Source organism: Phyllosticta citriasiana, assembly GCF_038021145.1.
Source record: "Phyllosticta citriasiana strain CBS 120426 chromosome Unknown IWZ02scaffold_13, whole genome shotgun sequence".
NCBI lineage: Eukaryota > Fungi > Ascomycota > Dothideomycetes > Botryosphaeriales > Phyllostictaceae > Phyllosticta > Phyllosticta citriasiana.
In genome coordinates, this window is record NW_027117290.1 from 75,721 (window position 1) to 99,566 (window position 23,846).

The window sequence follows — 23,846 nt, forward strand, 5'->3', positions numbered from 1 at the left end:
ACTCCGGCGTAATGGCTGACCGTTTTACCGCGCATTGCATGTCGCATCTGGCGCAGGCAAGCCGGCAGGCCGGCGGGCGGGAGAACGAGGATTCAATGGCTCCTATCAGAAAGGTGGGTGCCTACCTAGGTACATGTGTGAAGCTGCCCACACACACGTGTGCGTACGGATGGATGGATGGATGGATGGATGGATGGATGGATGGATGTATGAATACTCCTTGTCTGACGTGGACACTCACCTACACACGCACGCACGCACGCACATACAGTCGCATATAACCAAGCACCTATCAATTAATGACTACCTTGATAGATGGCAAAGTAGAGACATAGATAGAGACATAGATAGACAGAAAAACGCCAGGCACAACTTGGCGCCGGGCTCCACGCTGAAGAAAGATTGTGAGAAGGAGACAAAGACCACACCACACCACACCGAGCGCACCTAGTAGTAGCTAACGAGACAGACGATACGACTAGAAAATTGCAAAGGACTGACTGATTGACCGCCCCAAGGGAGCCGAGCCTCCTTCCACGGACCGTACCTACTTGACCTTCCTTACCTATCCTAGCTGACAGACCTAAAGAGAACCATCATCCAATCCAATCCAATCCAAGAAACCCCAGCCTCAAGTCCAAATCCCAAACAGCTGTGCCATGTCGCACCCAGTGAGCATCCATCCCCCTCACACACACTCCCCCACACTCACACCCAAACTACAGGTCATCAAACTCCCCCTTGACATCCTCCCACCTCACGCGTCCCGCATTAACAAGCGCCGCAATCTGCGCCTCCCGGAACCGGGCCCACTCCGCGGGTCGATCCTGCTCCATTCTTCTCAACTCCTCGGCATTGACGCCAACAAAGTGCGCGCGGATGCGGCGCTCCCAGGCGTCGCGCGGCTCGTGCGGGCGCGGGGAGAGGTCGTCGTCGTTGGGGATGCTGAGGGGGAGAGGGGCGGCGGGTGCGGGGTTGGTAGCGGTGGTAGTGGTCAGGTTATTGGGCGGGAAGATTTGCGACGGCGTGGTTGAGGTGGGGTAGGTGGGGAGGGGGAGATGGGAGGACGAGAGGGATGAGGGCGTCGAAGTAGAGGCGGATGCTGCTGCGCTGGTTGTCGTTGTCGTGGCAGAGTTGGTCATGGTGGGCGCGTCGGCGGCGGACGTCGAGCCTGATAGCGACGAAAAGGACGCCGCTGACGACGAGTGCGACGACGATGGCGGAACGGGCGGGGCGTCCTGCGGCGGTGGAGGAGAAGGAGGCGCATAAGTAGGATGAGGCGGTGACGCGGTCTTGATAGCAGACAGATTGGTTGGAGTGGTTGACGAGTCGGTCGATTGTTGACTCGTCTTCACACCTGGAGTCTCAACGTCGTCCTCGTCGTCATCGTCAACGGCAGACTCCTCGCCACTCCACTCCTTGAGCCGCTCAACAAGCGGCAGCGCCATGCGGCCCTCTGGACCCGGCGCCGCGAGGAGCGGGCTGCCAGGACGACTGCCATAGAAGCGGTGACCGTGGCCGTGGCCGCGGTGGTCGTGGTCGTCGAGGCCGAGCGTGGGCGTGCCGGGGCGGATAACGTCGCGCCGCACGCTCTGGCCCATGCGGTGGACGCGGCCCTCCTCGAGCGTCTGCGCGCGCGACGCCAGGCTGACGTCGGAGTTGTGCCGGCTGCGCAGCCCCAGCGGCGGAAGGTATTCTTCGTCGAGGTAGTCGTCCATGTCCGAGTCGCCGCCCGTGTGCGCCGAGGCCGCGTCGTTGACAAGACCAGACGCAGGGGCCGGCAGTGACTCTGAGGGAACAGAGTCGCCGGCGTTGGTCGACGTGGAAGAGGTTGGAGCCGTGGCGTAGTCGTTATCTGTGCGGAGGGACGACGAAGAGATGGACGAGAGGCTGTTGGCGAGCCTGTTGGACAACTCCTGTGGATTTAGCGGCTGCGAGACGGGGCGGCATTCAGGGTATTCGGCCTCGAAGCGCTGGATGATGCCCTGCAGCGTGTTGTCGAGGAAGAGCAGACGCTTGTATGCCATGTCGTTGGACGCCCGCGCCTCTCGTGCCAGCGCTGGCTGCAGTCGAGCGCGGATCTTGCGTGCACTGGTCAAAAGATTCTTGCTCATAACCTTGGCCTTTGCACTTGTCGAAGTAGAATTCCTGTGTCCAATACGACTGGAGCTCCTCGGCGTTGCAGTGCCACTGCCAGGACGACTTCCAATGCCAGGCAGACTTGTCTTGCGGCGAAGGTTGTCCGAGGCCTTTTCCAGCAAGCAGTAGTTCAAAGCCTTGACCAGGCCAGTCCCACCGACAATGTAGTCCTCATCGGGGGCGACGGACGAGCCATCGTCATCAGAAACATTGGTTTCATCCGTGTCAGTCTCATGTCCAACGAGGTGCAGTAGCACATCAGGAAGCTCGACATTTTTGTCACCGACGTCAGACACGGCGGCCGTCGAGTCGCTGATGCCCGTCTCCTGCGCGGTACAGCGCTCCATGTTGCGCAAGCAGTGCGCCACGACCTGCTTTGCGAGCGCCTTGACGACCTCGCTGCTCTCTGGCGAAGGCACATCGACATCGACGCACATGATGGAGTCGGACACACGGACTGCCACCATGAGCGAGGCATACAGGGCGCAGGCCTCCTCCTGTGAAGACTCGTCCGACGCCGAGGCCAGCGCAGAGATTTCGGGATTCTCAAGAATGTTGAGATGTGCCAACTGGGGACACTCCGGCAAGACTTCAGCAAGGCCAATCGCCTGTGCAGGCGTCATTTGAACATCTTCGAGATGAATACGCTTGAGGAAGCGCATCTGTGGCATGTACTTGCGGAGCGTACCAAGCGCGCTCGGATCCTGCGCAAAGAGACTGTGATTGTGCGAAAGATCGATGAAGCGAAAGTTGGACATGGCGACCAGCCGCGGGAAGAGCGGTTTGATGGCGTCGGGAGACAAGTTGCAGTCAGCCAGGCCGAGCGCCCACAGAGGAATTTTCTCGTTGAGACCTTCGCACAATCGTGCCAAGCGGTTGCAGAGGTCATTTCCACCAAGATCGAGGCCGTGGCACACGCCTGACCGCAGGTAACGGACGACGTGCTCCAGCCCTTCATCGTCAAGGCTGTTGCCTGATAAGCCAAGCCTTTGAATGCCACTGACAACGACGCCGTCAACGATTTTGCGCACATTGTTCGCCGTGAGCGCGCAATTGGCCATGAGGAGCTCTTCCAGATGCGACCCGCCCAGACGCTCCGACAGCGACTTGCACAAAATCTCTGCAACATCGTCAATCGGAACCTTGACCTGCTTCTTTTGCTCTGATGGATGCACCTTGGGCGGGACGCGGGGCTGCGGAAAGAAAACGTTCGAGACGTCCAAAGCTTTGAGGGACCGACACATGTAGATGAACAGACTAATGTGTTTCCAGCCCTCGCGCGTGATTCTGGGATTGTTCTTGAGACTGAGCTTTTCGACGACACCCGTCCGTTCACTAGATTCGCTGCATGAGTTGCGCCGCCGTCTGAATTCGGGTAATTTTGCAGCTAGCAGTCCCGCCAGAACAACCCGTACGCCTTCGTCCGTCAAGTCTGCATCTTCCAGCAACAGCTTCGTGACCGGCACTACTGCTAGCCAATCCCCCAGAGTATTAATGTCGGCCAGGGTGAGTCGAGACCCAGTGAGATTTAGGCAGTTGACGGCACCAGGCGTGGCTATGGGGCAATTGGAGCTGTCCGACAGCTGCTCCGTGATGCGTTTCAGAATGGGCGATTCCCTCAGCTGGCAGCAGCGGCGGTATATTCGCAAAGGGTCCGTCGTAGGACGGTCCTGCGGTTTGCTTGGTCTCGTTTGATCAGAGTCGGGCGTCGAAGTGTCTTCGTCATCCCTTATCAATTCCATGGGCACGCTCCCATTTTCCTCGGCCTTGCGCCTCTTTTTCTCCTTTCGCTCCTTGCGTTCTGCCTCGGAGCGCTTCTTCTTTTCCTTTTTCTTGCTGCCGTTGCCGGCGTCCTTTTTCTCGTCCAAAACCGTGCCTTCGGGATTGGGCGTCTCGACGCTTCCCACCTCTTCATTACTGACTGCAACTATACCATCCTTTTCCTTTTCCTTGACGACCGCCTCGGGGTTCTTGAGCGCCTCGCCTTCTCCCCGCTCCTTTAATCTCTTGGTCTTGCTCTTTTTGCGTTCGGGAGACTCCTTGTCATCCTTATATCGCGGCGTGCCAGCAATCTCGACGTCAACGCAAAATGCGACGCGGCGCAGTTTTGAATCGTCCAGTTCTGGCACCAAGCAACGCTCGCGGTTTGGGTCGACATTCATGACCTTGCGCGGAACGCACCCGCCATTTCCCGGCTTTTTGGTAGCCGGCGGCGCTTGTGAGCCCGACGACAGCCGCCTCAGGGCGTTGGACAGAAAACTACCCCTCTGCGACTCTGGCGGCTGCGGCACATATGGTTCCATGCTCTCGGACTCCTCGCGCTTTTGCGCAGGGGTGGGCAGGGGCTGGCCTAGCCCCGGAGAGTAGGGATTCACTAGCGGCAAGCTACCACTGTGGCCATTTGTCTGCCCCTTGTTTGGTGAGCCATTGGCAGCAGCACCGTTGGAAGCTCCCGGGGACGAGCTGAACTTTGAGCTGAGGTTGGATATCCACGAGCCGCGACGCGACAGCGTACGCGCATCAGGTGGCATGGTGCCCGTCTTGTCTTGCGAGTTCCTGTTTAGAATCGAGGGTCGCTTGTTGATGCTTTTCGGCGGTGTCGCAGTGGCCGCAGCAGTCGCGGCCGCGTCGTCGGCGGTTTTCGAGTCGTCCTTGTCCTTGTCGTGATTATTCGCACTCACGGCCGTGTTTTGCGCGTCGGCCGCCAGGATCTCGCCTTCGGCATGACGGAAAGGATGGGTAGTCGCAGGTGCCGAGTCTCGAACAGCGGCGGCGTGGGCTTGGGAACTTGGCGGGTTTGCTGCTGCTGCTGCTGCTGCTGCTGCTGCTCCTGCTGCTCCTGCTGCTCGCAGTTGATCTTGTTTCGGGGGGCGTCAGCAAGGCGCGTCGGCATTGACAGGTAGGAACCAACCTTTGTTGGAGTGGTGCAACCAGCTGACGTCGACGCCGTGAATGCCGTCCATGTCGGGTCGCGGGGTGTGAGTGTCGGCGATGGCAGAACGACGGGCAGAATCACAGCAGAGGAGCCATGTGCGGAATTTCGCGGCGGGAGGGTTTGGTGGGAAGTCAAAAGTTAAACGGGCGGAGGTGAGAGGTGGGGAGGATAAGACGGCGCTCTGGGCGTGGCGACGGCGGAGGTGTGTCGGCTGCTATAAAAAAGACATGATGAAGACGATGCTAATGGTGCTGGCTGTAGCGGTGATGGAAAAGAAAGGGAGAGGGCAACTATGACGGTGGTCCCTTGGTTGATGTGGTTGGTGCAAGTGGGTGGTGGTGGGATGATGAGCCGGGTCGCGTCAGGTCAGTCCGTCAGGTCCACCGCGCGGATACAGATTTGTCGTCTCTCGTCCGATGATGCAACACTGGCCAACAGAGTTACCTATCACGCGCCCGCCATCTCCAGGGTCGCCAGCGATTCTTTGCGCGCCCCATCCATCAGTCTGCCCGTGCCGCCTCTTTTGTCGTCTTTAGCATTGTAATCATCGCCACGCCTGGCGCCGCTGCTGGTCCGCCCGGCCGCCATGGACCGCCCCTGCCAGGCAGGTGTCAAGGTCCTCTGCACCGGGGCCAGGCTAGACCCGCCCCTTGGCTGCCGTCACCTTACCTGTTTGCATTGCATGGACCCAGACTTCTATTTCAAGTGCATTTCAATCAATCAAAACGGGTATCTGAATTGAGCAAGAACGTGATGCTTTGATTCGTTCATCTGCCATGCCTGTTTCCTCCGAATCCTATCCAGCCGGCGCCGAAACCCTCAGACCTCTCTCCCTTTTTTGGTGAAACCGCTTACAACTCCTCCTTGAGCTCCGCAATCTTGGCCTTGACGCGCTCCTGCTTCTGCGCCTTGGTGAGCTTGGTCTGGCGGAACTTCTTCGACTCGGCCTTCCACTCCTCCTTGGTCTTCTTGTTCTTGGCCTCGGGGTCGGCCTTGAAGGGGTCCTCGCGGATCTGCTTGTGGGCCTCCTCGTAGAGCTCCTCGACGCCGTCGGCCTCGATGCCGTCGTCAATGTAGCCCTGGAACTGCGACTTGTAGCGCTCCTCGTCGTCGTCGGCAAGAGTCTCCATGTACTCGGCGACGTGGCCACCGAAGATGTACTTGCGCAGAGTCTCGGCGTCGAGCTCCTTGGTCTCAATGTCGTAGCCGGGGAAGCGGCTCTCGGAGTGGGGGACGTAGAGACCACCGTCAGAGGCACCCTTCATGGCACCGAAGACACGGGCACCGGTCGAGGTGCGGACGAGACCGACGTCAAGGAAAACTTTGAAGGGGCGGCGGCCATCCTCGCCCTCGGCAGCCTCGGTGAGGGTGTACTCTCCATCGGCCTCCTCAACACCAGTGAATTCCTCGTCAAGACCGAGCTTCTTCAGGGCACGGCGGGCGACGAGCAGGCCGGTGGCGTAGGCGGCGGCCCAGTTGGTGAGACCGTGGTTGACGCCGTAGCGCTTGAGCTCGTGCGAGTAGGCAGCGGCAAAGACCTTGTCGCCGTTGAGCTCAGAGGTGACGATCTGGCAGATGATGTCCTTGTTGGTGAAGCGCACGACCAGACGGTACTTGGGCGCGTTGTACTTGTTCTTGGCCTGGGTGACGAGGCGCTTGCGGGCGTAGTAGTCGGTCTTGCCGGACCTGCGGCGCGCGTACTTGACCTGGTAGCGGCTGGTGGGGTTAGATGGTGGCTTCTTGAGGGTGGTGGAAGACGACTTACGAAAAGTACGCGCTGTTCTTGACGAGCTTGGTGAAAGGCATCTTTGACAGTTGCTCAACTGCGACAATCCCCGAGTCAGCAATTTACGCCTCAGACCTTCCGAAGCAACTTGTAAGACTCCAATTCGTCGTCGTCGTTCATGGTGTCGCTCAAGCCATCGGAAATCGATGCAGGGCAGACTTACGAGAGGATCCGCGGTGTCGGTGGTCGCGGGTGGTCGCTCGTGGAGGAGAGGGCGGAGCTGGTCTTTGGTGCTGGCAATTTTTGTGCGCCAGTTAAGCGAGCCTGCAGCAGCTCCCGCCTCAACACCACGCACCGCGGTGGGCGACATCCGCCCTCACCAAATTTGCACCACTTGGAAGAACTGTCGTTCTGCATTGCGCCAGCAACTAAATGCCATGCCCACGACTCCAAATCTATCCATCTAAGCTACTTCCTGCAAGCGCGCAAATCCAGCGGCGGGGTATACACATGTTCCTCTCGAATCCTTCGCCTGCTTCCCCTACTCAGGCCCTGCGCATGATAACGTCGTGTTTGTGCAAACATGCTCCCGGCATCAGCGTAAAGCGCTGAGCTCAACATTTAGAAAATCACCTTACTCATCCCAAGCCAACACCTCCACTCAAACATTAAAGCTATCCTAGTCCTCGACTCACGGGCAAGTCAATAGAGCCGCGGCGGCTTGGAGGTGAACCCATTTTGGGTGAAACTTTGGCCGGTTGGTGGAAACTCTCCTCTGCAGTCTGAAAGCCGTCGTGTCCACCGTGTGTAAGGCCTAAAACAGTCAGCAAGCTCAACTCGGCGCGCCAAGGCAAAACTTACAGCCGACACACTGACATCCATCACCACATCGACATGCTCCGGTATAGTCACTACAGCGAGGCAGTTCCAGCTGTTGCCAGAAAAATGAAGACGGAGACAACACGGGCGTGTCGCTCACCGTGGAGGTAGTCATTTCAGTAGTAGACGCAAAGCTTGTCGTAGGTACAGAAGAATCGCGACCTGTTGGATAGGCAAAGGTGGAATTGTATTCGACAGGATGGCTCTGTCGACGCTGCAAGTCGTCTTGAAAACCAAACTGCTGTAGCTCTGCCGATGACGGCGCCTGAGGAGCGACTCGAGGTCTTTGCGAGCCCCAGAGTGAACTTCCATTCAGATCTTGAGAGTACGGCGTGGTGGGTCCAGAGTTCCCAAATCCTTGATACATGTTTTGTTCCATTGCTGGCCGCGCTCGGCCATGGCCATTGGTACGGGATTGGTCAGTGTAAACGGGTTGAAACAGAACCCGTTGGTCGGTATACGAAGACGAAGGATTCGAGTAAACGGGGTCATTGACCATGAAATCTGTAATTTCTCGAACATGCTTCATGGTCGTCTCATTCCGTGGGTGCACTGGGCACCCGAGACAGGCGCAGGCGTCGCCGCAGGTACAATCATGCATCAAATCCCCTTGTCCCTGCACCAAGCCCGGAGTCCACTGAGCGTAGTTTGGGAAAGTGGGGAAGCCATTTCCACTGGCCACGTATCCAAGCACGCCGGGGGATGCGGCATTCGAAAACGGAGGCGCAAAACGCTCGCTTGGATGCGATCGCGTGGGGAAAAAGGCGTATGGCTGGTTGGGCTCGTAGTGGTGCTGCGTGGGATTGCCCAAGGTGTATCCGTTGCGTTCCTGGCCAGGCTGAGGTGCATGCGCACGGGGGACGGATGCTGGAATGGAAGTGGTTTCGGCTTTGGTTCCGCAGCAGCTGCCCTGGGTAGGTTGCACCTGGGTCACGGTTGTCGATCCAGACGTCTTGAGGGTCGTGTGGTTCCAGCCGTTGACCTGGGTGACGGGGGTGAAGTTGATTTCTTTGCGAGCCTCGAGCTGGACGTTCAACGGTCTCTCAGTCTCCGGGCTGGGCTTGGGCTGAGAGTTGGCCTTGTCTTGGTTCGCGGGTGTTGGAGAATCGTGCTCATCAGATGAAGCACGAGAGGGCGGAGACGACTTTTTGGAGCAGCATGATTTGGATTCGTCTTCGGTTGCTTTGATGGCCTTTTCAAGCGTGGCGGGGTTCCGGCTACTAACAGATCTCCTGGCCTTTGGTTTTTGGATGCGGCCACCTGCAGCTCCGTTGACGCCGGCAGCGGTAGTGACGACGGGTTCGGCCACGGGAGCAGCGCTAGATCCGTTGGGACATGCGCATTCCGAAGCTGCATTCGTGGTCAGCGTTTGGGACGATTAGCGCAGCGGACGAGCGTACATCTGGGGATGGTGTAGTTGATGACCAGGCGTTCGCAGCTGCAGTTGCCGCCAAGGTGGGGGCAGCTGCTGAGAGGGCGGCCAGGCTTGCGGACCTCGAGCAACAGACGATCTTTGTGGTTGCACGAAGTCGAGCGATGGCCGCGGATGCACGGTCCGCTAGACAGGACAGGAGGGGTTAGCGACGCGGTAGGGCAGAAGGGCAAAGAGGCCGGCGGGCAGAGTGGGTGGGTGGGTGGGCGCAGGAGCGCGTACCATGCGACCTTCTTTTGCTCGCCGTTGATCGTTACCCACGGCATGTCTCTAGTGGAGTGGAACCAAGACGAGGGCACACATGAGCGCAGAGGATGGAATGCCTGTCACTCCCGTCTGCAAAGGGGCGCATCCCTGCACGTTAGTTGGGGAAGACATGGCGGTGACGACGGCGGAAGACGACGAGAAGGGAAGAGGACGAGGAGCAAGAATGAGGATGACGGCGACGGCGACGACGACGACGACGACGACGACGACGACGACGGTGACGATGGGCCTTGCAGAGAGCAGAAGATGGAGCTGACACGTACCTGATCAGACAGACAGAGAGACGGGGATCGACCGGTGGAGAGACAAAGTGACTGACTGACTGACTGACTGACTGACTGACTGATTGAGTTCAGTTTGACAAAGGCAGAGCACTGGCAGACTCCGGCTGGACGATGACGTGGGGACCTGACGTGGACAAAAGGATGTCAGAGCAACCCAAGGAGCAGAAACGAGCACTTTGTTACTCATGTGTTGAGCAGTGGGCGGCCGTGACTTTTGAGGCTGCGTCGCGGTAGAAACGACTTGGACGGAGCCGGAGCGCGGTCGTGGTGGTGATGCACCTGAGCAAATTCTTGTGCCGTATCAGGCAAGCGCCCTTTGCTGTGCCCGCCCTCGCCCAAATCTCCTCGTTCCATGCATAGATGTCGCTTCGCTCTACTACAACACAGACACATTCATCCATCCATCATGCTGCTTCATCACCAAACGCGCTTTCGTTTCAACATGCTGCTGCATTTCTCGCAGAACGTCTGGATTCCTTCCGATCCCTCCCTCCCTCCCTTAAGCGCCCAAAACGCCGCCCGATGAAACTCCTGTCGTCCTTCTAGATTCACTTATTCATTGTAGTGGTATACCTGCAGCTCCGCGTTAGCCCTCGTCGTCTCGTCTCGCCGCTCGCAAAACTCACAAGGTAGTTGGGCAGCCCGTAGCTCTTCCACCCCAGCCGCGACGCCATCTTTGCAAACCCCTCCGTCTCAATCAGGTGGTAAAAGGCAAACGGTGGGAACATGGCGCCGTCTCGATGCACGTCAGCCTTGACCAGCAGGGCTGTGCCTCCCACTCCATCAACCTCAATCTCCTTGCTCGTGTCAATCGAGTTGCCTCCATCCTTCATGTACGCCATGAGCGACCGGTACGTTGCCATTTCCGCGTACCCCTCGAGTAGAATCTCGTCCTTTTCCATGCCCTTGGCTAGGTTTTGCGCCGTCGGGCTGTCGATCCACGTGTTGTAGTCGTACGGCCGAATATCCATCTTCTTGCTGTCTTCGTTGTAGTAGCGCTGGAAGCAGTTGGGCACGATGATGGGCTTGTCGTGCGCCGCCAAGTCTTGAATAAGCGTCGATGGCGTCTCGACAATGTCCGAGTCCAACCACAGCACCCATGATGTTGTGGGGCCCATGGTCGTAAAGAGGAGCGAGTTTCGCGCCTTGGACATGGCTGCTCTTCTCTCTCTCTGATTCTCCAGCTTGTGTCGCTCCGCCTCTGCTTGTGAGTGCAAGGGATTCTCCGTGTCTTGACGCAGAATCGTGACGCTTGCGAAACGCTTCTTTTGTGCTCCGCTCTGCGTCTTGGCCACCTGTTCTTGGAGCGCGGCTGTCGCGGCATTGCCTTCGCGACCTTTGGGCAGTATGAAGCCCAGCGAGATGAGCTCATGCGGGTAGCTCAGCTTGAGCAGGTTGTCCCAATACTCTTGATAAAAGCGGGCCATTGGCGTGAGGACGAGGACCGTCTCTCGATGTCCGATTGGGTCGCTCGTGGTCGTGAGGTTGTTCATGTGGTAGTGGACGACGGGCGGCGCCGACTGGAGGCCATCCGATTTGGCCTTGCGGAAAGGCAATGAGGGCGGCGACAGCGCGTTGGCCGCCGACGTGCGCCATTGATGGGTGCTGATGGAGACATCCGAATCCGACGAGAACAAAAAGTAGAGGAAGCCGAAGCCGAGGACGCAGGCGAGGATGACGGTGATGGGATTGGTTCTCCGAAAAGATCGTGTCGAACGCATGGTGAACTCGGCTGGACGGCGCGGATGGTTACCTTAGTCAAGAGAAGTCGAGGACATAAGCGGCGAGCCTCGCGGGCGCTTTCCTGGCCGTCTCAGCGCGATGTGGTGTACGTATCTACCAAGGTAGTAGTTGAGTGGTAGTGTGCGGAGGAGGACGGGAGGCCAATGTGCTGTACCGCAAGGCAAGGGACGGGAAGAAGAGAGGCTGGACCCTCGCTCTCGCGGCTCATCTCCGGCAGCCGCACAGGTATATGTCGGTAGTACCTAGGTACGTACCCACTCACCCGCGTCACGACTGTCCTGCCGTGACCCACCGCCCGGGCTGTGGCCGACTTCATCTGCCAAAAAAATAATGACCACCACCCAATTCCCATCATGCTTCTGAGCCGTAGAGCTCTGCCGCTAACGCCACACACACCATGGCGAGCTGCGATTGCACGCCAGCGTCGCTGGTATACTCCCAATCTCTCTCGCACTCTTCTTGTTCATGACAGCAGGTTGGTGTGTTTGTCCGGCTACTTGTTTCTTGTTACGTCTCTGCTAATTGACCCAGCCTGACAAAGAAATCCTCCGTCTCATTTCCCAACAAGCCCCAGCTTCATACAACAAGAATCACAAAGTCGAAGAGCCCTTATTTGTACTTGTTTCTACGCCGTCGTTGGCATCCAGATTCTCATCTCCTTCTGGTCCTACTCCTCTTCTGAAGAGTATTGTAGACAGGTTCTTTGCTCATTCTCTCAAACATAGTCTCGGTGTCACCATTTCCGGCATTCGTGTCTTGTCGGCCGTCGTTGATGCTTTGCCCGCCCCTAAACCTGGCTACATCGCTGAGGGCATTTCTTACGTGCTGCTGGTGAAAAGCGAACCCGGAGAGAAAGCCGACGTAGATCCAGACGAGGTAGACCATGACGAGCTCGGCACGCTCGAATTTCGACTTACGGATAAGTGGTATGATAACAAGATGCCCGAAGCAAGACCCCGCCGAGGCCTTGGTCGAACCCATCACCGCGTCGCGATCAAACTCGCCAACACGCTCTTTCAGTCAGGCCGCAAAAAGACGATGCTGGATGTCAAGTACTTGGTCGACCCCACTGGTGATTTGCACCTGGCCCACCACGAGTGGTTGGCCCATTGTTCGATTCCCTATCATTTCGGCGATGTCTATGGCATTACCGACTACGACCAGCGTGTCAGTAAAACAGAAAAACGCCTCAATCTCCCTCTGATACCTCTGACGGAGCCACGGAAAATATCCGTCAGTCTGGGAAATATTCTGCGCGCAGTCGAGCTACCAGATGGCTCGCAGCGCCCTGCGTCTCACGAATTGGAGGCCAATCTCGACTCTTATTTCCGAGCCACCGGGCAACAACCACACCAAAGGCCAGTGTGGGCGTTTCTCACAAACAAGTCTGGCGCTGAGCGGTCAGATGTGGTCCTTCACAACGCCAAGTTTCTCAGCGCGCTGGTTGAAGGGTCAAGCAATCCAAGCGGACTACAAGCCATGTGGGAGATGCCCGACTTGGAGTCCTCTGCTCAATACGTCGATGCGCTTTACCAGTCGATTCTGCTCGATGGCGGCAAACTGCAACGCATCTTGAGCGGCGGTGGAGGATGGGGTAACAAGGCGGGATTGCTCGCCTTGGATCCTCGAGACTCGCTCAAGGGCCAGAGCTCAATGGGGGAAGAAATTTCTCAATTCAGTTCCGCAGAGTCTGAATACACCCACGTCCAATTCTTCACGACAACAAATTCGCCTGCTCCTCATTTGTTCGGATATCGCAAAGGTTTTCACATGGGCGTGGTGCCAGATGGCACACCAAAGTGGGTGTCGCCATGGGATAACCCACGGCACGTTTACAGCGACTCTTTTGCAGCTCTTTCTTCACAGGCCATGGGCTACAGAGCAGACACCAGCATTCGCAGCGCGGATTTTTCTCTCCCACGACAACAAAGTGTCAAGGACAAGACTCAGACAAAAGTCGACGCCCCATTTGCGTCTTTTACGTACTTGGCGCCGAATGAAAATGAAATCCTCTATGGATTCCAGGTAAGTTGTGCGAGACGGGTGGACACAAGAATGACGTGCCCACTGCATGGCACTGACGGAATCGACAGAGACGGCCTCGAGGACTGCTCGAGTTGGGCAGGTCGGCGTTGCAAGATGGCAACGAACTATTGAAACAGGCGTGCAGAGATACGTGGCCGATGTTGCGAGAGACGTCAATCAGGCTGCAACGCGTCGCGCGCGTCGACCTGAACACGCGCAGAAAGCAAGTCCAACCGATGTTCGACTGTCTGATCGAGATTCAAAAGGACGTCAATCCGAGGTCACTGCCGTACATCGTGAACGGCGTGGCGCGGTTCAACGCCATGACCGACTCGGAGATGCTGCGCCAGCGGAAAAAGCTATACGCACACCTGAAGAGGGAGATCAACGCTACGTCGAGTTTCATCAATTCAGCCGTGTTGCAGCTGGAGTCCACGATCCGAAACAGTCTACTGGACATGCACGAACTGCGCTTCGGCCACAATTTCAACGTAGCGGCGTGGCAGGGCCGAATCGCCGCCCTGCACGACGACTTTGTGCGCATCATGGCCGCCGAGCGGCCAATCCAGCTGAGCCAGCACATCGCCTGCCGGACCCGCGCTTTGGACTCCATCATCCGCGGCCGCTATCACTACCTGCACAATTCGATACTCAGCAATCGCACCTTCGTCAGACGCGCGCGAGCCGAAATCGACAAGGCCAAGCGCCAGCTGGGCGTCCCCGTCACGCACTACAGGGGTACGGAGGGCGCCGTGGCCGAGACTGTCGCGAGTGAGCTTAGGGATATGCTGGGGCAGCAGCATGAGGGCCAGTCGGAGTTTAATCTCCACGAAATCAAGCAACAACAGGGCGTGAAGCAGGGTGCAACAAAGGGAAAGAAAGAGGGAGAGAAAGAGGGAGAGTCGGTTGTTGAGGAGACGAATCGTCCCGGGGCATAGAAACGCTTGAACGTAAACACGAATAGGATCAAGTAGGTTGGGGTCGTTTGGAAATAATTGACAAAATCTCTTCTCCAAGCGCTACTGTCTCAGTGACTGCCTCAGCGACTGCCTCAGCCAATTTAATGTCTGATATCATCCATGGCCACTCTGCCAACCCATTTCGTTCTGTTCTGCAGCGACTTGCGGGCCTCGTGCAGTCCTGATGCTTTTCAGTCCTTCTCGGATCTTTTGTTTCTCCATGACGGCAAACCGCCACCACTTCCATCCGTCCAAACGCCCTGACGCCGCGCCGAATTCAAACGCCCTCAGCCTCGATTTTAACCTCCAACCTCATCAACAAACCACAGCAGCGCATTATCCCAATCCTCCGTGCTCTCTTTCTCGCTCTCTCTCAGCCCTCCACACAAACAACGCCCTGCGCACCCTCCACACTCTCACCTCCCGGCGCCATAACGACATCACCATCGCACTCATGCATTATGCCCAACACGACGGCGAGCGAGTCAAAGAAGCCGTTCACCGCGACGCGCAGCATGCGGTTTGTCGTCGCGGCATAGTGGACGCGCAAGACATTTTGCGGGGTTTGGGCAGCCGAGATCGAGAGCTGTCGCTGCACGAGGGGCGAGAGTTCGGCGTCGACGGCGAGCACGCGGAGGGCGGTGCGCGCGTGTGTGGGTGTGGGGAGGGGGATGTTGAGGGTCCTGAGGTGGGTACGCGGGAGAGGGTTAGCGGGTGGGGTTGGTTCTGAGGGAGACAGGGGAGGGGAGGGCGTACATTTGGCAAGGAAACTCGTCGGATGGGGGCGTGGTCGCCGTCATGGTGGTTCTTTTCTGTTTGTCTGCTGTCGTGGTGTGGTGTGGTTGATTGGCTTGGGCAGGGCAGAAAAAGACGGGCGGTAGGGAGGCGGTGAAGCCCCGCGATCCGATCCGATCCGATCGGGGTGGGTCCATACCCGTGTCGGATCCCGTCACCCCCGCCTTCGCTCATGACATCATTGGCAGCCAGACCCAGTGGAGCCCGGCAGTGACTGGCTTCGTCAATCCCTCCCTCGCTCGTCTCGGTCCCCCCATCATCTTTATTTCATCGTCTCCTTCCCATTTCAGTCGTCATCTTCTCCATCCTTTGACCACTGTTACTCTTCCTTAACCTCTGACCGAAACCTGAGCCTCCTCGTCGTCTCTATCTTGCTTCGAAGTCTTGTCCATACCTCCCTAGTTCTGTCTACATTTCTTGTCTATTGTACACCACCACCACACAAAGCCAGTACCAACAATGGCACAACCCTCGCCCTCCGAATTCCTCACTTTCTACCGCCACATCCGCCTGGCGACCCGCGGCGGGCCTTCAACCTCGCTCCTCACGCGTCCGCGCTGCATCACAGCAACGCCGCGGATCGCCCCCTTCTCCACCACATCAACAACATCATCACCATCCTCCCCACAAAGAAGCTTCTCAGTCGCCACCGCACGACACGCCGCACGCAAAGACGAGTCCGGCAAGCGGCAAAATCAGCGAGACGACGACGCGCACCCGCTCGATAAGGATGGCTATGATGTCCAGAGCGAGAATGCGCAGAAGAGGAAACGGTATGGCGGCCCACTTACCTACCTACCTATTTACCTACCTAACCCCCTTGCCTCTTCCTTCCTCCCTCCTCCCTCCTCCCTCCCTGAATCACTTCCCTTCGTACCAGACGGCAAAGCTGACGGATTTTTGTTTTATAGCGAACACCACGCCGGCACGGGCGGCAACGCGACGGCGCGCCGCGACGAGCTGCGCAGCACGGAGCGCGCGAAGAAGGAGCATCCCGAGGCGCCTGATGTCGTTATTGGGATGCAGGATGAGCGGGGCCAGAAGGGTCATTAGATATGCATCGTTCTCATTCTCAAAGGCTTGTTTGGGGTTTTGCAAAAAGGTTTTGCATTTAAATCACGTTCCTTGGCATTGGGTGGATGCATGCATGGGTCGGATGGAGGGTTTGGTCATGGATGGCGTTGGACTAAAGGCGCTTTTGCGGAATGGTTGCTTTGTGGTTTATATGGTATAGTCTCTATGGACATAGCATAACACATGTAACTACATCTCTTTGCTCCGCTGGCATGTGGATAGGTGCGTGCTCTACGTGGGCACATCACATGCCACTGTCCCGAACGACTCTTTCTGGAGTATAAAGTCTCGCTTTCCATCGCTGTCTGTCTTTTCTGCAAGCGAGCCCGTACAACACCTCAACTCATCATGAGGGATCAAACCCCACTGTTCTTGGCCCTCTCTGTGGCTGTCATGGTGAAAGAGGCTGCATACTGTTGTCTGCTTTCTTCCTCTTCCCTTTCCTCAGCTTTCTGCGGCGTGGTGCGATCTCCGCATCACCATGACATCTTGACGAGCCCTAGCATTCCGCTTTCGTACTACACGTCACCCAAAACCCCTTCCACTCCTCACTCTGTCTGGAACAGAGTTCAACCCGTCTCTTCGTGACTCCGAGGGACGCCACACAAAAGAATTGATAAAGTTACATATCGCAGCACCCAGTAAGCTTCCCTTCCATGGTATGTTGTGGAGCTCGACTATCAAGTGCGCTTGCAGTCGTGGGAGGAGACGAATGAAGGCGATGTTTTTGTAGAGGTACAGGAGCGCCGCAGGGGCCACGGCGGAGGCACGAGAAGGGGAAGATCCTGCCGGTGCTCGTGATGCCGGCGAGCTCCTGTCGGATATGGACGTGTGGTTGGGTATCCGAGTATAAAACCCACTCTTCTGTTTCTCTATGCGGTCTATCACGCTCACTCTCTCGCTTTAATATGATTAAGAAGATGGCTGACTGGCTGGAGCCAGCAAAGCCTTTGTCACTGTCGCTCTTCTATGCAGCGCCATTTAGCCAAATCTATTTATCTCGCATTCCTCAAGTCCAAACTCACTGACCACCAACGCTGTCGTCTGTCTCGCCATCAGACTCAAGGGCGTCACCGTCACTACTTCTTGACGCAAATCACCATGACCGGACGGTGAAAACTCCCGTTGGGCGCGCATCGCTTGCAACACTTACTCTGCGTACTTTGCGGGCGAGACACAGTAGGTAGGCGGGCAGGCAGATTGCAACACAAAAAATAATAGTGGGTTTTGTCTTGCCCCGCTTCCCCAGGAGAGTGGGGAGGGCCTGGTTTTGGCGCTGCTGGTTGGGGAGTAAGAAAAGCTAGGGAAGTGTGGTTTTATAGGCGTGAAAGATGGGTAGACGGCGCGGGGGCCGTGAGCGTGAGAGTGTCAGGGGCGCAGTCGGTCAGGGGCGCGATTCAGGGGCACATGCTCGGGCGGCTTGTGACTCTTTGCTGCTGACATGTGCGGTTGAAAGGGAGTGAGTCGTATTTAAGACTCGCTTCCTCCTCTCTCTCTGCCGCTTCCCATGGACTGAGAAGTGCCGTGTGTCTCAATGGAATGCACAAACGATACTTGGGGACGACTTCCGGGCTCCCGGTTAAACTTGCTGCTGTTTCTCGTGCTGGCCTCCGTCTACTCACATTTGATATCCTTTTAAATTTCGCTCCATTTTTTGTCTCGATGTCGCCTTCTGATTGTTTGGTCATGTCGATGTCTGTTATTCAGGGGTAAGATTACGAAGTAAGTAGATTTTACACCTGCTCTGAGACAGCTGAAGCAGCCGAAGCGCGTGATTAGGGGCGTGCGGCAGATCGTGATTTCGGCATGTGGATTTCGTAGATCTAGGGTATCAAAGTAACCGCCTTTCCCTCTTAATCCACACTCCATGGCTCGGTCCTGCCTCTTCTTGAATCCTTGCTTGGACGGAAATCAGACTTCGGGCTCGAGGATTTGAGCTGTATTCACTTTTGGGCCTGTTCCTTTTCGTTCTCTCTATTCAGTTTTCATTTCCTTGCTTCTGGGTCTTGTCGAAGAGAACGTCGCGAAGTCATAACAGACTTCGTCGTTCAGGGGCAATGGCGATATCTTGAGTTGGCCATCAATGAAGCGCAATGACGCCCGTCACCACGGAAAACTGGCGCTTTCCTAGGAAAAGGCTGTAGCGGCGATGCAAATCGGTTGACAGAAATGTGTCGCAAACGGAGGCCAAGGCCAAAACAGTTCTTGATGACTGTGTTGAGGGTGTTCCCTCATTTTGAAGAACTAGAAACCGCTTGACTGTCCTCCCCCTTGTTAACTGCGACAATCAGGGAGAGAAGGCTACTTTTATAGATGCGGGAAGGTGGTCGACCAGCGAATTCAGGGGCACGTGGCCTGAGTAATGAGCTGCCGGCCTCGTGCTCTTTCACACCGCGACGACTCTCCCTACTCACAAATATCTGGCCTCTTTCTCTTGTCTCTTGTCGCAGCACTCATGGCTCAGTCCAGTTCATGTCCTTGTCCGAACACTTGGGACAAACAAAGCTTTACCGACAGATCCCGAAGATTTCGACACTTTTTTCCGTTTCTTGGTCCCTCGTTCGTGTCTTAGAGCCAAGTCCAACGCTTTCCTCCACTCTTTGGCGTGTGTTGATGATGGATTTCAACGTTCAGGGGTAAAAGTGTGGAGCGGTAAAGTCGAAAATTGGCTTATTCCGTGGACTTGGAATTTTCCGCATCACTGTTATCCTCGCTTTCTATTTCTCCGGGGCTGAGCCAACTTGTCTATTAAGTCCAGAGCCAGAGGGGAACAGCCCCCGAAGAAGTGAGCGGTTGCGTACGTGCTGTACGCCTCCCAAAAATTGATCGTAGGGCTCTTGGATGAAGTGGAAACCATTGCTAGATATGGCTGCGACCTTATATAGCATCAAGAAGCAATTTACAGATGCGAACATAGCTGCGGCCAACTGACCAGGATGCAGTTCAATTATCACGTGATTTACTAGGGGAATGGCTTGTGACGGTCAAGAGAGAGGAGCAGAAAGATATAAAACCACACTTGATTGCGGCAGGTCAGTCTCGACAGGCGCCTTGTCTGCGAAAAGCGACAGATGAGGCGTGGATCGAGGAATTTTACCTGTCGTTTCTGTCCTTCGATTTCCGGCGACAAGACCTTTCTTCGTCTTTGTGACCCAATCCGATCTCTCTACTGATTTTCATTTGAAAGACAATGATGAAGTCTTTCGCGTAATTTCGACAATTTTCGACACCATTTCAGAATACGATCGAGAGAGTTCAGAGGTTTCAAGAGCTTGCTTGGAGGCACCCCTAAGTCATGCACTGCCCTGATGGTTACACCAGCACAATCCACCTTCTTCGCGGAAGATCCTGTGTTGATCAAGGGAGCCCGATTGTCGCCGTGGATTTTTATTGAAAGAGGACTAATCTTATACACAGGAAGAGAATTAGTGTTGGCCTGCGCTTGCGCCGTATTCCACAGAGGGAGAACCACAGGCTCCTGTCATGAGATCGATGCGCCAGACCATTCTTTCACATGAACTTCGACGGCGCATGTGTTCGCAGAGAGAGATAAGCAAGATTTCGGTATATAAGACCATCATTCTTGTCCTGTTCTGTAAGATGCTGTACGAAACTAGTTCTACCCAGCATCTCAGCGGCTTCCGACATGCCGCCGCGATTGCTTTCCTCTTGTCTCTTCTTCGTCTTTCTGTTTTCCACACATCGTCTACAGTCTTTTCCTTCACCTTGCTTACCTTGCTTGACTCCCCAAATTGTACTTCAACGCCGAAGACCATCATTCCCCCAAAATAATGACTTCCAATACATCGCCATCCACTGCCTTCGCGTCGCGGCGAAACAATCACCCAATCTCGCGTCGTCGGAAACAAACAAGACCAGCATGTATCTCCATTTTCCATACGCCATATCATGTCTCTAAGCTCTCGAGAGCAGCATACGATTAGTGCTGGATGAATCCGGGAGTCGGGGTGGAAGAAACAGCTTTATATACCCCGACGCCCACAGCCTAAGCCGCTTTCAGCGCCATTCATGATCAAAATTCACAAGAGATGACCGTCTGAGTCACGCTGTTTGACCGATATGACCGCCCGGCAGACGCTTGCATGTGGCAGCCGCCGTGACCGACGCTCCTGAATTCAGGGGTACAAAAACCTTGCCTCTCCGCCAGACAGGGCAGGAGCATCAACGGCGCCTTTTTCGATGGAAAGGGCATCCCAAGCCACAATACACTGGCTTCCCCGGTGGAAGGTGTTTCAATTCGTCACTTCCAGGTCTCTGGACTACATGTCGTTCTGCGCTTCGCCGCTTTTCAGTGGTGTCGTGCTGTTGAACTTAACAAGGAGGGAATGGTGCTTTCGTCACTGTCGAATAATGCTGCGACACTTCACCGCAACACGGCAATTCCTTCTCTTCTACCCCTGACCATCTCTCCCGCCCCTCCCACCGGAAAGTCAAAGTGTTCACAAGAAGTCGCTCCCACGGCAAGTGAACTTTCTTGCAACTTCGGAAAGTGGATTAACAGCGCAGTCGCCGATTTCTTGACTGACCCCATCCCGCAGTCAGTAGAAGTCTTTGATACTCACACGCCCACGCAGAATCAGCAGACATCAGAGCCGAAAGCGGTGTGCGTGCCGATTCCCGGAGCATGTGATTGCGCCCATACTCTACCCCTTGAACACGCGCCCGTGTCGCCGTTTCTTCTATCTCTCTGTCTATAAAAAGCACCGCTTCCTCCAGTTCAACCTCCACAACCTCCACCGTGCGCCGAGTCAGCGAGCCAGCGAGTGATGGCTTCTGGACTCTGAATTTACTGTGTGTCTGCGTGCCAACCCGAGTGCGACATTAAACTTCTTGTGTTCGTTTTTTGCAGACGACACGACCCCGGAAGTGTCGTGCGAGAAAGGGAGTCCCCGACAACAACGCTGTCTGATGCGGAACCTCATCACTATGAAAGGCCCGCGGAGGACAGCGTTTCACGACAACGAAGCCTCCGCACCAAATAGTCGCGTAAGGCGAATCCGAGAAGTCCCTGGCCGCAAAGAGACGCGAGAAACGCCCAAACGCAATCTCGAATTCGTTTCTGCTGTTGCAGGACGGACAGCCGTGTTGATGAATTTGGGAAGCAGAAGAGAAGGACGGGCTTAGGTAGATACACGGAAGGAGGCGACACGCGCGTCGACCACAAGCAAATCTTGAGAGAGAAGGGATTGGTCTGGCTTGTGACATCTCTACCGCCTACTCCAGCAGGTGAGTTCGGTTGGTTTCCATTGGCTGGTGACACGTGACACATCGCAGCAGCGCTTTTCTTCTCCCTTTGCCCACACTTCCCAGGCATAAAAGCACCCCACGACTCCGTCTCTAACAGACATTGCGACAAGCAACGACATCGATATCGCACTGCGCGACATTCGACCAGATGCATTCCGGACTTTGGCGGACTCGGTCTTTTTGCGGGAGCGTGCAAGTCGACGGGCGGGCAAGGTGAGACTGAACAGAAGAGTTGGAAAGGCAGAGTTCGTTGTCGTCACTGTTGGTGTGTGACGAAGATGCGTAAATCCAAGCGTCGATGCTGGTCGCCTTCATTTGTACGAGGCGCACTTTTGGATTCAAGTGCGGATTCGGAGTTAGAGGAATGACTTCATGGAACAAACAAACAAAGGGGGCATAGGAAACCAAGCGTCTGCTACAAACCAAACAAAACAAGTCTATCTATTCTCCTACAGCCAACTCTCCAATCCCCACGCACTACTTCCTCCCCCATGCCCATACAACCCTCCATACCCCCCTCCATACCCCCCTCCATACCCCCCTCCTCCGCCTCCCCCATCCCTTCCACCCCTGCCGCTGCCGCTCCTTCGCCCCGCAACAGGCGCCGCCGGCCTCCCCCCATCACTCCCATCATACATAGCCGCATGCAACACGGCGTTAAGCCCCGCATACGGCGCAGCGCGCGCCGTGAAACTACTCCCACCTACATGGTGTCCGACGTCGACGATCGGACGTACGCGGCGGGCAGAGGAATTAGCAGTGGCCCGCGGTCTCGACCCCGTCGCCGTCCAAGGAGCATTCGGAGCAGGAGCAGTGTACGACGCGGCTGCGTAACTGTCGCTGTGGTGCGGATTCGGAGGCGGTCGATGGCGGCGCCGTCGTTGACGCCCATTGTAGCGAGAAAGTGCCGCGTCGTCCCATTCGTCCCACGCGAGGGGCGGCGCGCGCTCGACGCCGTGGCCGCTGAGGAGGTCTGTTCTGTTTCTGTTTCTGGTCTTGTCTTTGTATGCGGCGCTGCTCTGATGATGGTGATGATGGCGATGGTGGTGCGGTGTCAAGGAAGTTTGGGAAGAGGCTGGTTGGTGAGAGGGTAGGGGGATGCGGTTGTGGCCGGAATGGGTGTGCCGGGTGGATGTTGTTGGGGCGGCGGGACGTGGGACTAGTAGTGGTGATGACGACGAGAAGGAGTGGTGGTGTTGGCGTGGGCGTTTGCTGCCCCGTGGGGATGGGGACGAGAGGAATGGGAACCAGCACATGGTGTCTCTTCTCTTCTCTGTTCTTCTCTTCTTCTAAACCCCACCGCGGCGCTGCCGCAGCTCAGTCGAACTCGGACTCGGACTCGGTGGCTGCGGCAATGTCGAATACTGCCGCTGCAGCGCGGCGAGTTCTGCGTCTGCGTCTGCGTCTATCTCTTCGTCCCCCACACGTCCCTGACACGGTAATTCAAAGCCCGGTGGCGGATCTTTGTGCAATTTCCTCCTCCTCTTCTCCTTGCTCTTCCCCTTATTCCACGGCAAACAACTCGTCCTCTCGTTCCTCTCCGAACTGTCCTCCTTCTTCACGTCCGTGGCCCTCGCCGGACAGTCACAACCGTCGTCGTCGTTCGGGTTCTTCTCGTTGTTGTCTCGCTCACCACCAACACAACAGCAGCTTTCGCCGAAGCAGCCGCGCAATGCACAGCCGACGCACGGCGCGACGATGGCGTAAACGTCAACAAGGAGCTCGAGGAGGCGGATGGCGCGCGGGATGAGGATTGCGAGGGGTGGTAGGACCATGCCTATTTTGCAGAAGGCTTCGAGAGTTGGGGAGGGGGAGGGCGCTGGGTTGGGAGCGTTTATGTGGTGGTAATGTCGATCCGAGGAAGGGGTTGGAGAGGGGCGGCGAGCGAGCGAGGGATGGGCTGCGTGGTTCGGGATGGAAATCATATAGATGGTGTCTCTCTCTTTCTCTCTATTTGTGTGTCCTTGTCTCTTGTGGAGGTACTGTCGTCGAATGACGTTCTGCGCCTGACTGGCTTGACCTTGTTTGCACGCCGCGAGTGACCAGCACACAGCACTGCATCATTGACACCACGGCCAAATATCCCTGCTGTAAGAGCCCGCAGGAGCGTATAGGAGATTCAAGTGAAGGAGCGGGTGGAAGGGCGAGAGAAGAAGTGAGGAAAGATGAGACTGAACTGAAAAGAACGTGAGGAGGTCATAACTCACGGCCAGGAGGCAGAGTCCTCAGCAGGACAGTAACGAACCGTACCATGGCGCAGGCAGGCAGGCAGGCGGTTGAGCGACACGAGACCAGGAAAGAAAGAGGCAGACGATGACAG

At 56.4% G+C, this 23,846-nt stretch overlaps 9 protein-coding genes across 9 annotated transcripts; 2 read left to right on the forward strand and 7 right to left on the reverse strand.

Moving 5' to 3' along the window:
• Positions 1–276: 276 nt before the first annotated feature.
• IWZ02DRAFT_484303 (uncharacterized protein) lies at positions 277–5,430 on the reverse strand. The gene is made up of 2 exons (XM_066769186.1): positions 5,051–5,430; positions 277–4,996 (listed from the first exon to the last, which is right to left on the reverse strand). The coding sequence occupies exons 1-2, from the start codon at positions 5,100–5,102 to the stop codon at positions 720–722; spliced, it is 4,329 nt and encodes a 1,442-aa protein (XP_066619506.1). The 5' UTR covers positions 5,103–5,430; the 3' UTR covers positions 277–719.
• A 341-nt stretch (positions 5,431–5,771) lies between these two features.
• Positions 5,772–7,094, reverse strand: IWZ02DRAFT_459760 (60S ribosomal protein uL18). Its single transcript, XM_066768103.1, has 2 exons — positions 6,840–7,094; positions 5,772–6,790 (listed from the first exon to the last, which is right to left on the reverse strand). Exons 1-2 carry the CDS (start codon positions 6,878–6,880, stop codon positions 5,926–5,928), a joined length of 906 nt encoding a protein of 301 aa, XP_066619507.1. The 5' UTR covers positions 6,881–7,094; the 3' UTR covers positions 5,772–5,925.
• A 380-nt stretch (positions 7,095–7,474) lies between these two features.
• IWZ02DRAFT_383421 (uncharacterized protein) lies at positions 7,475–9,377 on the reverse strand (the record flags this gene model as incomplete). Its single annotated transcript, XM_066765274.1, has 5 exons — positions 7,475–7,614; positions 7,662–8,589; positions 8,710–9,029; positions 9,080–9,237; positions 9,334–9,377. The coding sequence occupies 5 exons, from the start codon at positions 9,375–9,377 to the stop codon at positions 7,475–7,477; spliced, it is 1,590 nt and encodes a 529-aa protein (XP_066619508.1).
• A 776-nt stretch (positions 9,378–10,153) lies between these two features.
• On the reverse strand, positions 10,154–11,598 carry IWZ02DRAFT_484305 (Anp1-domain-containing protein). Its single transcript, XM_066769187.1, has 2 exons — positions 10,289–11,598; positions 10,154–10,235 (listed from the first exon to the last, which is right to left on the reverse strand). Exons 1-2 carry the CDS (start codon positions 11,381–11,383, stop codon positions 10,215–10,217), a joined length of 1,116 nt encoding a protein of 371 aa, XP_066619509.1. The 5' UTR covers positions 11,384–11,598; the 3' UTR covers positions 10,154–10,214.
• A 77-nt stretch (positions 11,599–11,675) lies between these two features.
• Positions 11,676–14,436, forward strand: IWZ02DRAFT_459772 (uncharacterized protein). Its single transcript, XM_066768104.1, has 3 exons — positions 11,676–11,884; positions 11,937–13,430; positions 13,499–14,436. The coding sequence occupies exons 1-3, from the start codon at positions 11,759–11,761 to the stop codon at positions 14,366–14,368; spliced, it is 2,490 nt and encodes an 829-aa protein (XP_066619510.1). The 5' UTR covers positions 11,676–11,758; the 3' UTR covers positions 14,369–14,436.
• Positions 14,437–15,231, reverse strand: IWZ02DRAFT_424968 (transcription factor Pcc1-domain-containing protein). Its single transcript, XM_066765888.1, has 2 exons — positions 15,146–15,231; positions 14,437–15,072 (listed from the first exon to the last, which is right to left on the reverse strand). The coding sequence occupies exons 1-2, from the start codon at positions 15,187–15,189 to the stop codon at positions 14,763–14,765; spliced, it is 354 nt and encodes a 117-aa protein (XP_066619511.1). The 5' UTR covers positions 15,190–15,231; the 3' UTR covers positions 14,437–14,762.
• Positions 15,232–15,643: 412 nt separating this feature from the next.
• Positions 15,644–16,237, forward strand: IWZ02DRAFT_493238 (uncharacterized protein; the record flags this gene model as incomplete). The annotated part of the gene is made up of 2 exons (XM_066769915.1): positions 15,644–15,957; positions 16,096–16,237. The coding sequence occupies 2 exons, from the start codon at positions 15,644–15,646 to the stop codon at positions 16,235–16,237; spliced, it is 456 nt and encodes a 151-aa protein (XP_066619512.1).
• Positions 16,238–20,903: 4,666 nt separating this feature from the next.
• On the reverse strand, positions 20,904–22,042 carry IWZ02DRAFT_459778 (uncharacterized protein). The gene has a single exon (XM_066768105.1). The coding sequence runs from the start codon at positions 21,678–21,680 to the stop codon at positions 21,204–21,206; it is 477 nt and encodes a 158-aa protein (XP_066619513.1). The 5' UTR covers positions 21,681–22,042; the 3' UTR covers positions 20,904–21,203.
• Positions 22,043–22,222: 180 nt separating this feature from the next.
• IWZ02DRAFT_65094 (uncharacterized protein) lies at positions 22,223–23,812 on the reverse strand. The gene is made up of 2 exons (XM_066771011.1): positions 23,073–23,812; positions 22,223–22,812 (listed from the first exon to the last, which is right to left on the reverse strand). The coding sequence occupies exons 1-2, from the start codon at positions 23,449–23,451 to the stop codon at positions 22,280–22,282; spliced, it is 912 nt and encodes a 303-aa protein (XP_066619514.1). The 5' UTR covers positions 23,452–23,812; the 3' UTR covers positions 22,223–22,279.
• Between the last annotated feature and the right edge of the window lie 34 nt (positions 23,813–23,846).

Excerpts from the sequence above, each read along its gene's own strand:
- IWZ02DRAFT_484303 (XM_066769186.1), bottom strand. The coding sequence starts at position 5,102 with ATGGACGGCATTCACGGCGTCGACGTCAGCTGGTTGCACCACTCCAAC. Across the intron at positions 4,997-5,050 it reads GTTGCACCACTCCAACAAAG|ATCAACTGCGAGCAGCAGGA; the intron begins GTTGGTTCCTAC and ends CCCCGAAACAAG.
- IWZ02DRAFT_459760 (XM_066768103.1), bottom strand. The coding sequence starts at position 6,880 with ATGCCTTTCACCAAGCTCGTCAAGAACAGCGCGTACTTTTC. Across the intron at positions 6,791-6,839 it reads AAGAACAGCGCGTACTTTTC|CCGCTACCAGGTCAAGTACG; the intron begins GTAAGTCGTCTT and ends TAACCCCACCAG.
- IWZ02DRAFT_484305 (XM_066769187.1), bottom strand. The coding sequence starts at position 11,383 with ATGCGTTCGACACGATCTTTTCGGAGAACCAATCCCATCACCGTCATC. Across the intron at positions 10,236-10,288 it reads ACGGGCTGCCCAACTACCTT|GTATACCACTACAATGAATA; the intron begins GTGAGTTTTGCG and ends GCGGAGCTGCAG.
- IWZ02DRAFT_459772 (XM_066768104.1), top strand. The coding sequence starts at position 11,759 with ATGCTTCTGAGCCGTAGAGCTCTGCCGCTAACGCCACACACACCATGG. Across the intron at positions 11,885-11,936 it reads TTGTTCATGACAGCAGGTTG|CCTGACAAAGAAATCCTCCG; the intron begins GTGTGTTTGTCC and ends TAATTGACCCAG. Across the intron at positions 13,431-13,498 it reads AAATCCTCTATGGATTCCAG|AGACGGCCTCGAGGACTGCT; the intron begins GTAAGTTGTGCG and ends CGGAATCGACAG.
- IWZ02DRAFT_424968 (XM_066765888.1), bottom strand. The coding sequence starts at position 15,189 with ATGACGGCGACCACGCCCCCATCCGACGAGTTTCCTTGCCAAAT. Across the intron at positions 15,073-15,145 it reads GACGAGTTTCCTTGCCAAAT|GACCCTCAACATCCCCCTCC; the intron begins GTACGCCCTCCC and ends TACCCACCTCAG.
- IWZ02DRAFT_459778 (XM_066768105.1), bottom strand. The coding sequence starts at position 21,680 with ATGCATCTGGTCGAATGTCGCGCAGTGCGATATCGATGTCGTTGCTTG.
- IWZ02DRAFT_65094 (XM_066771011.1), bottom strand. The coding sequence starts at position 23,451 with ATGATTTCCATCCCGAACCACGCAGCCCATCCCTCGCTCGCTCGCCGC. Across the intron at positions 22,813-23,072 it reads GGACGTGAAGAAGGAGGACA|AAGAGAAGAACAGAGAAGAG; the intron begins GTTCGGAGAGGA and ends GGGGTTTAGAAG.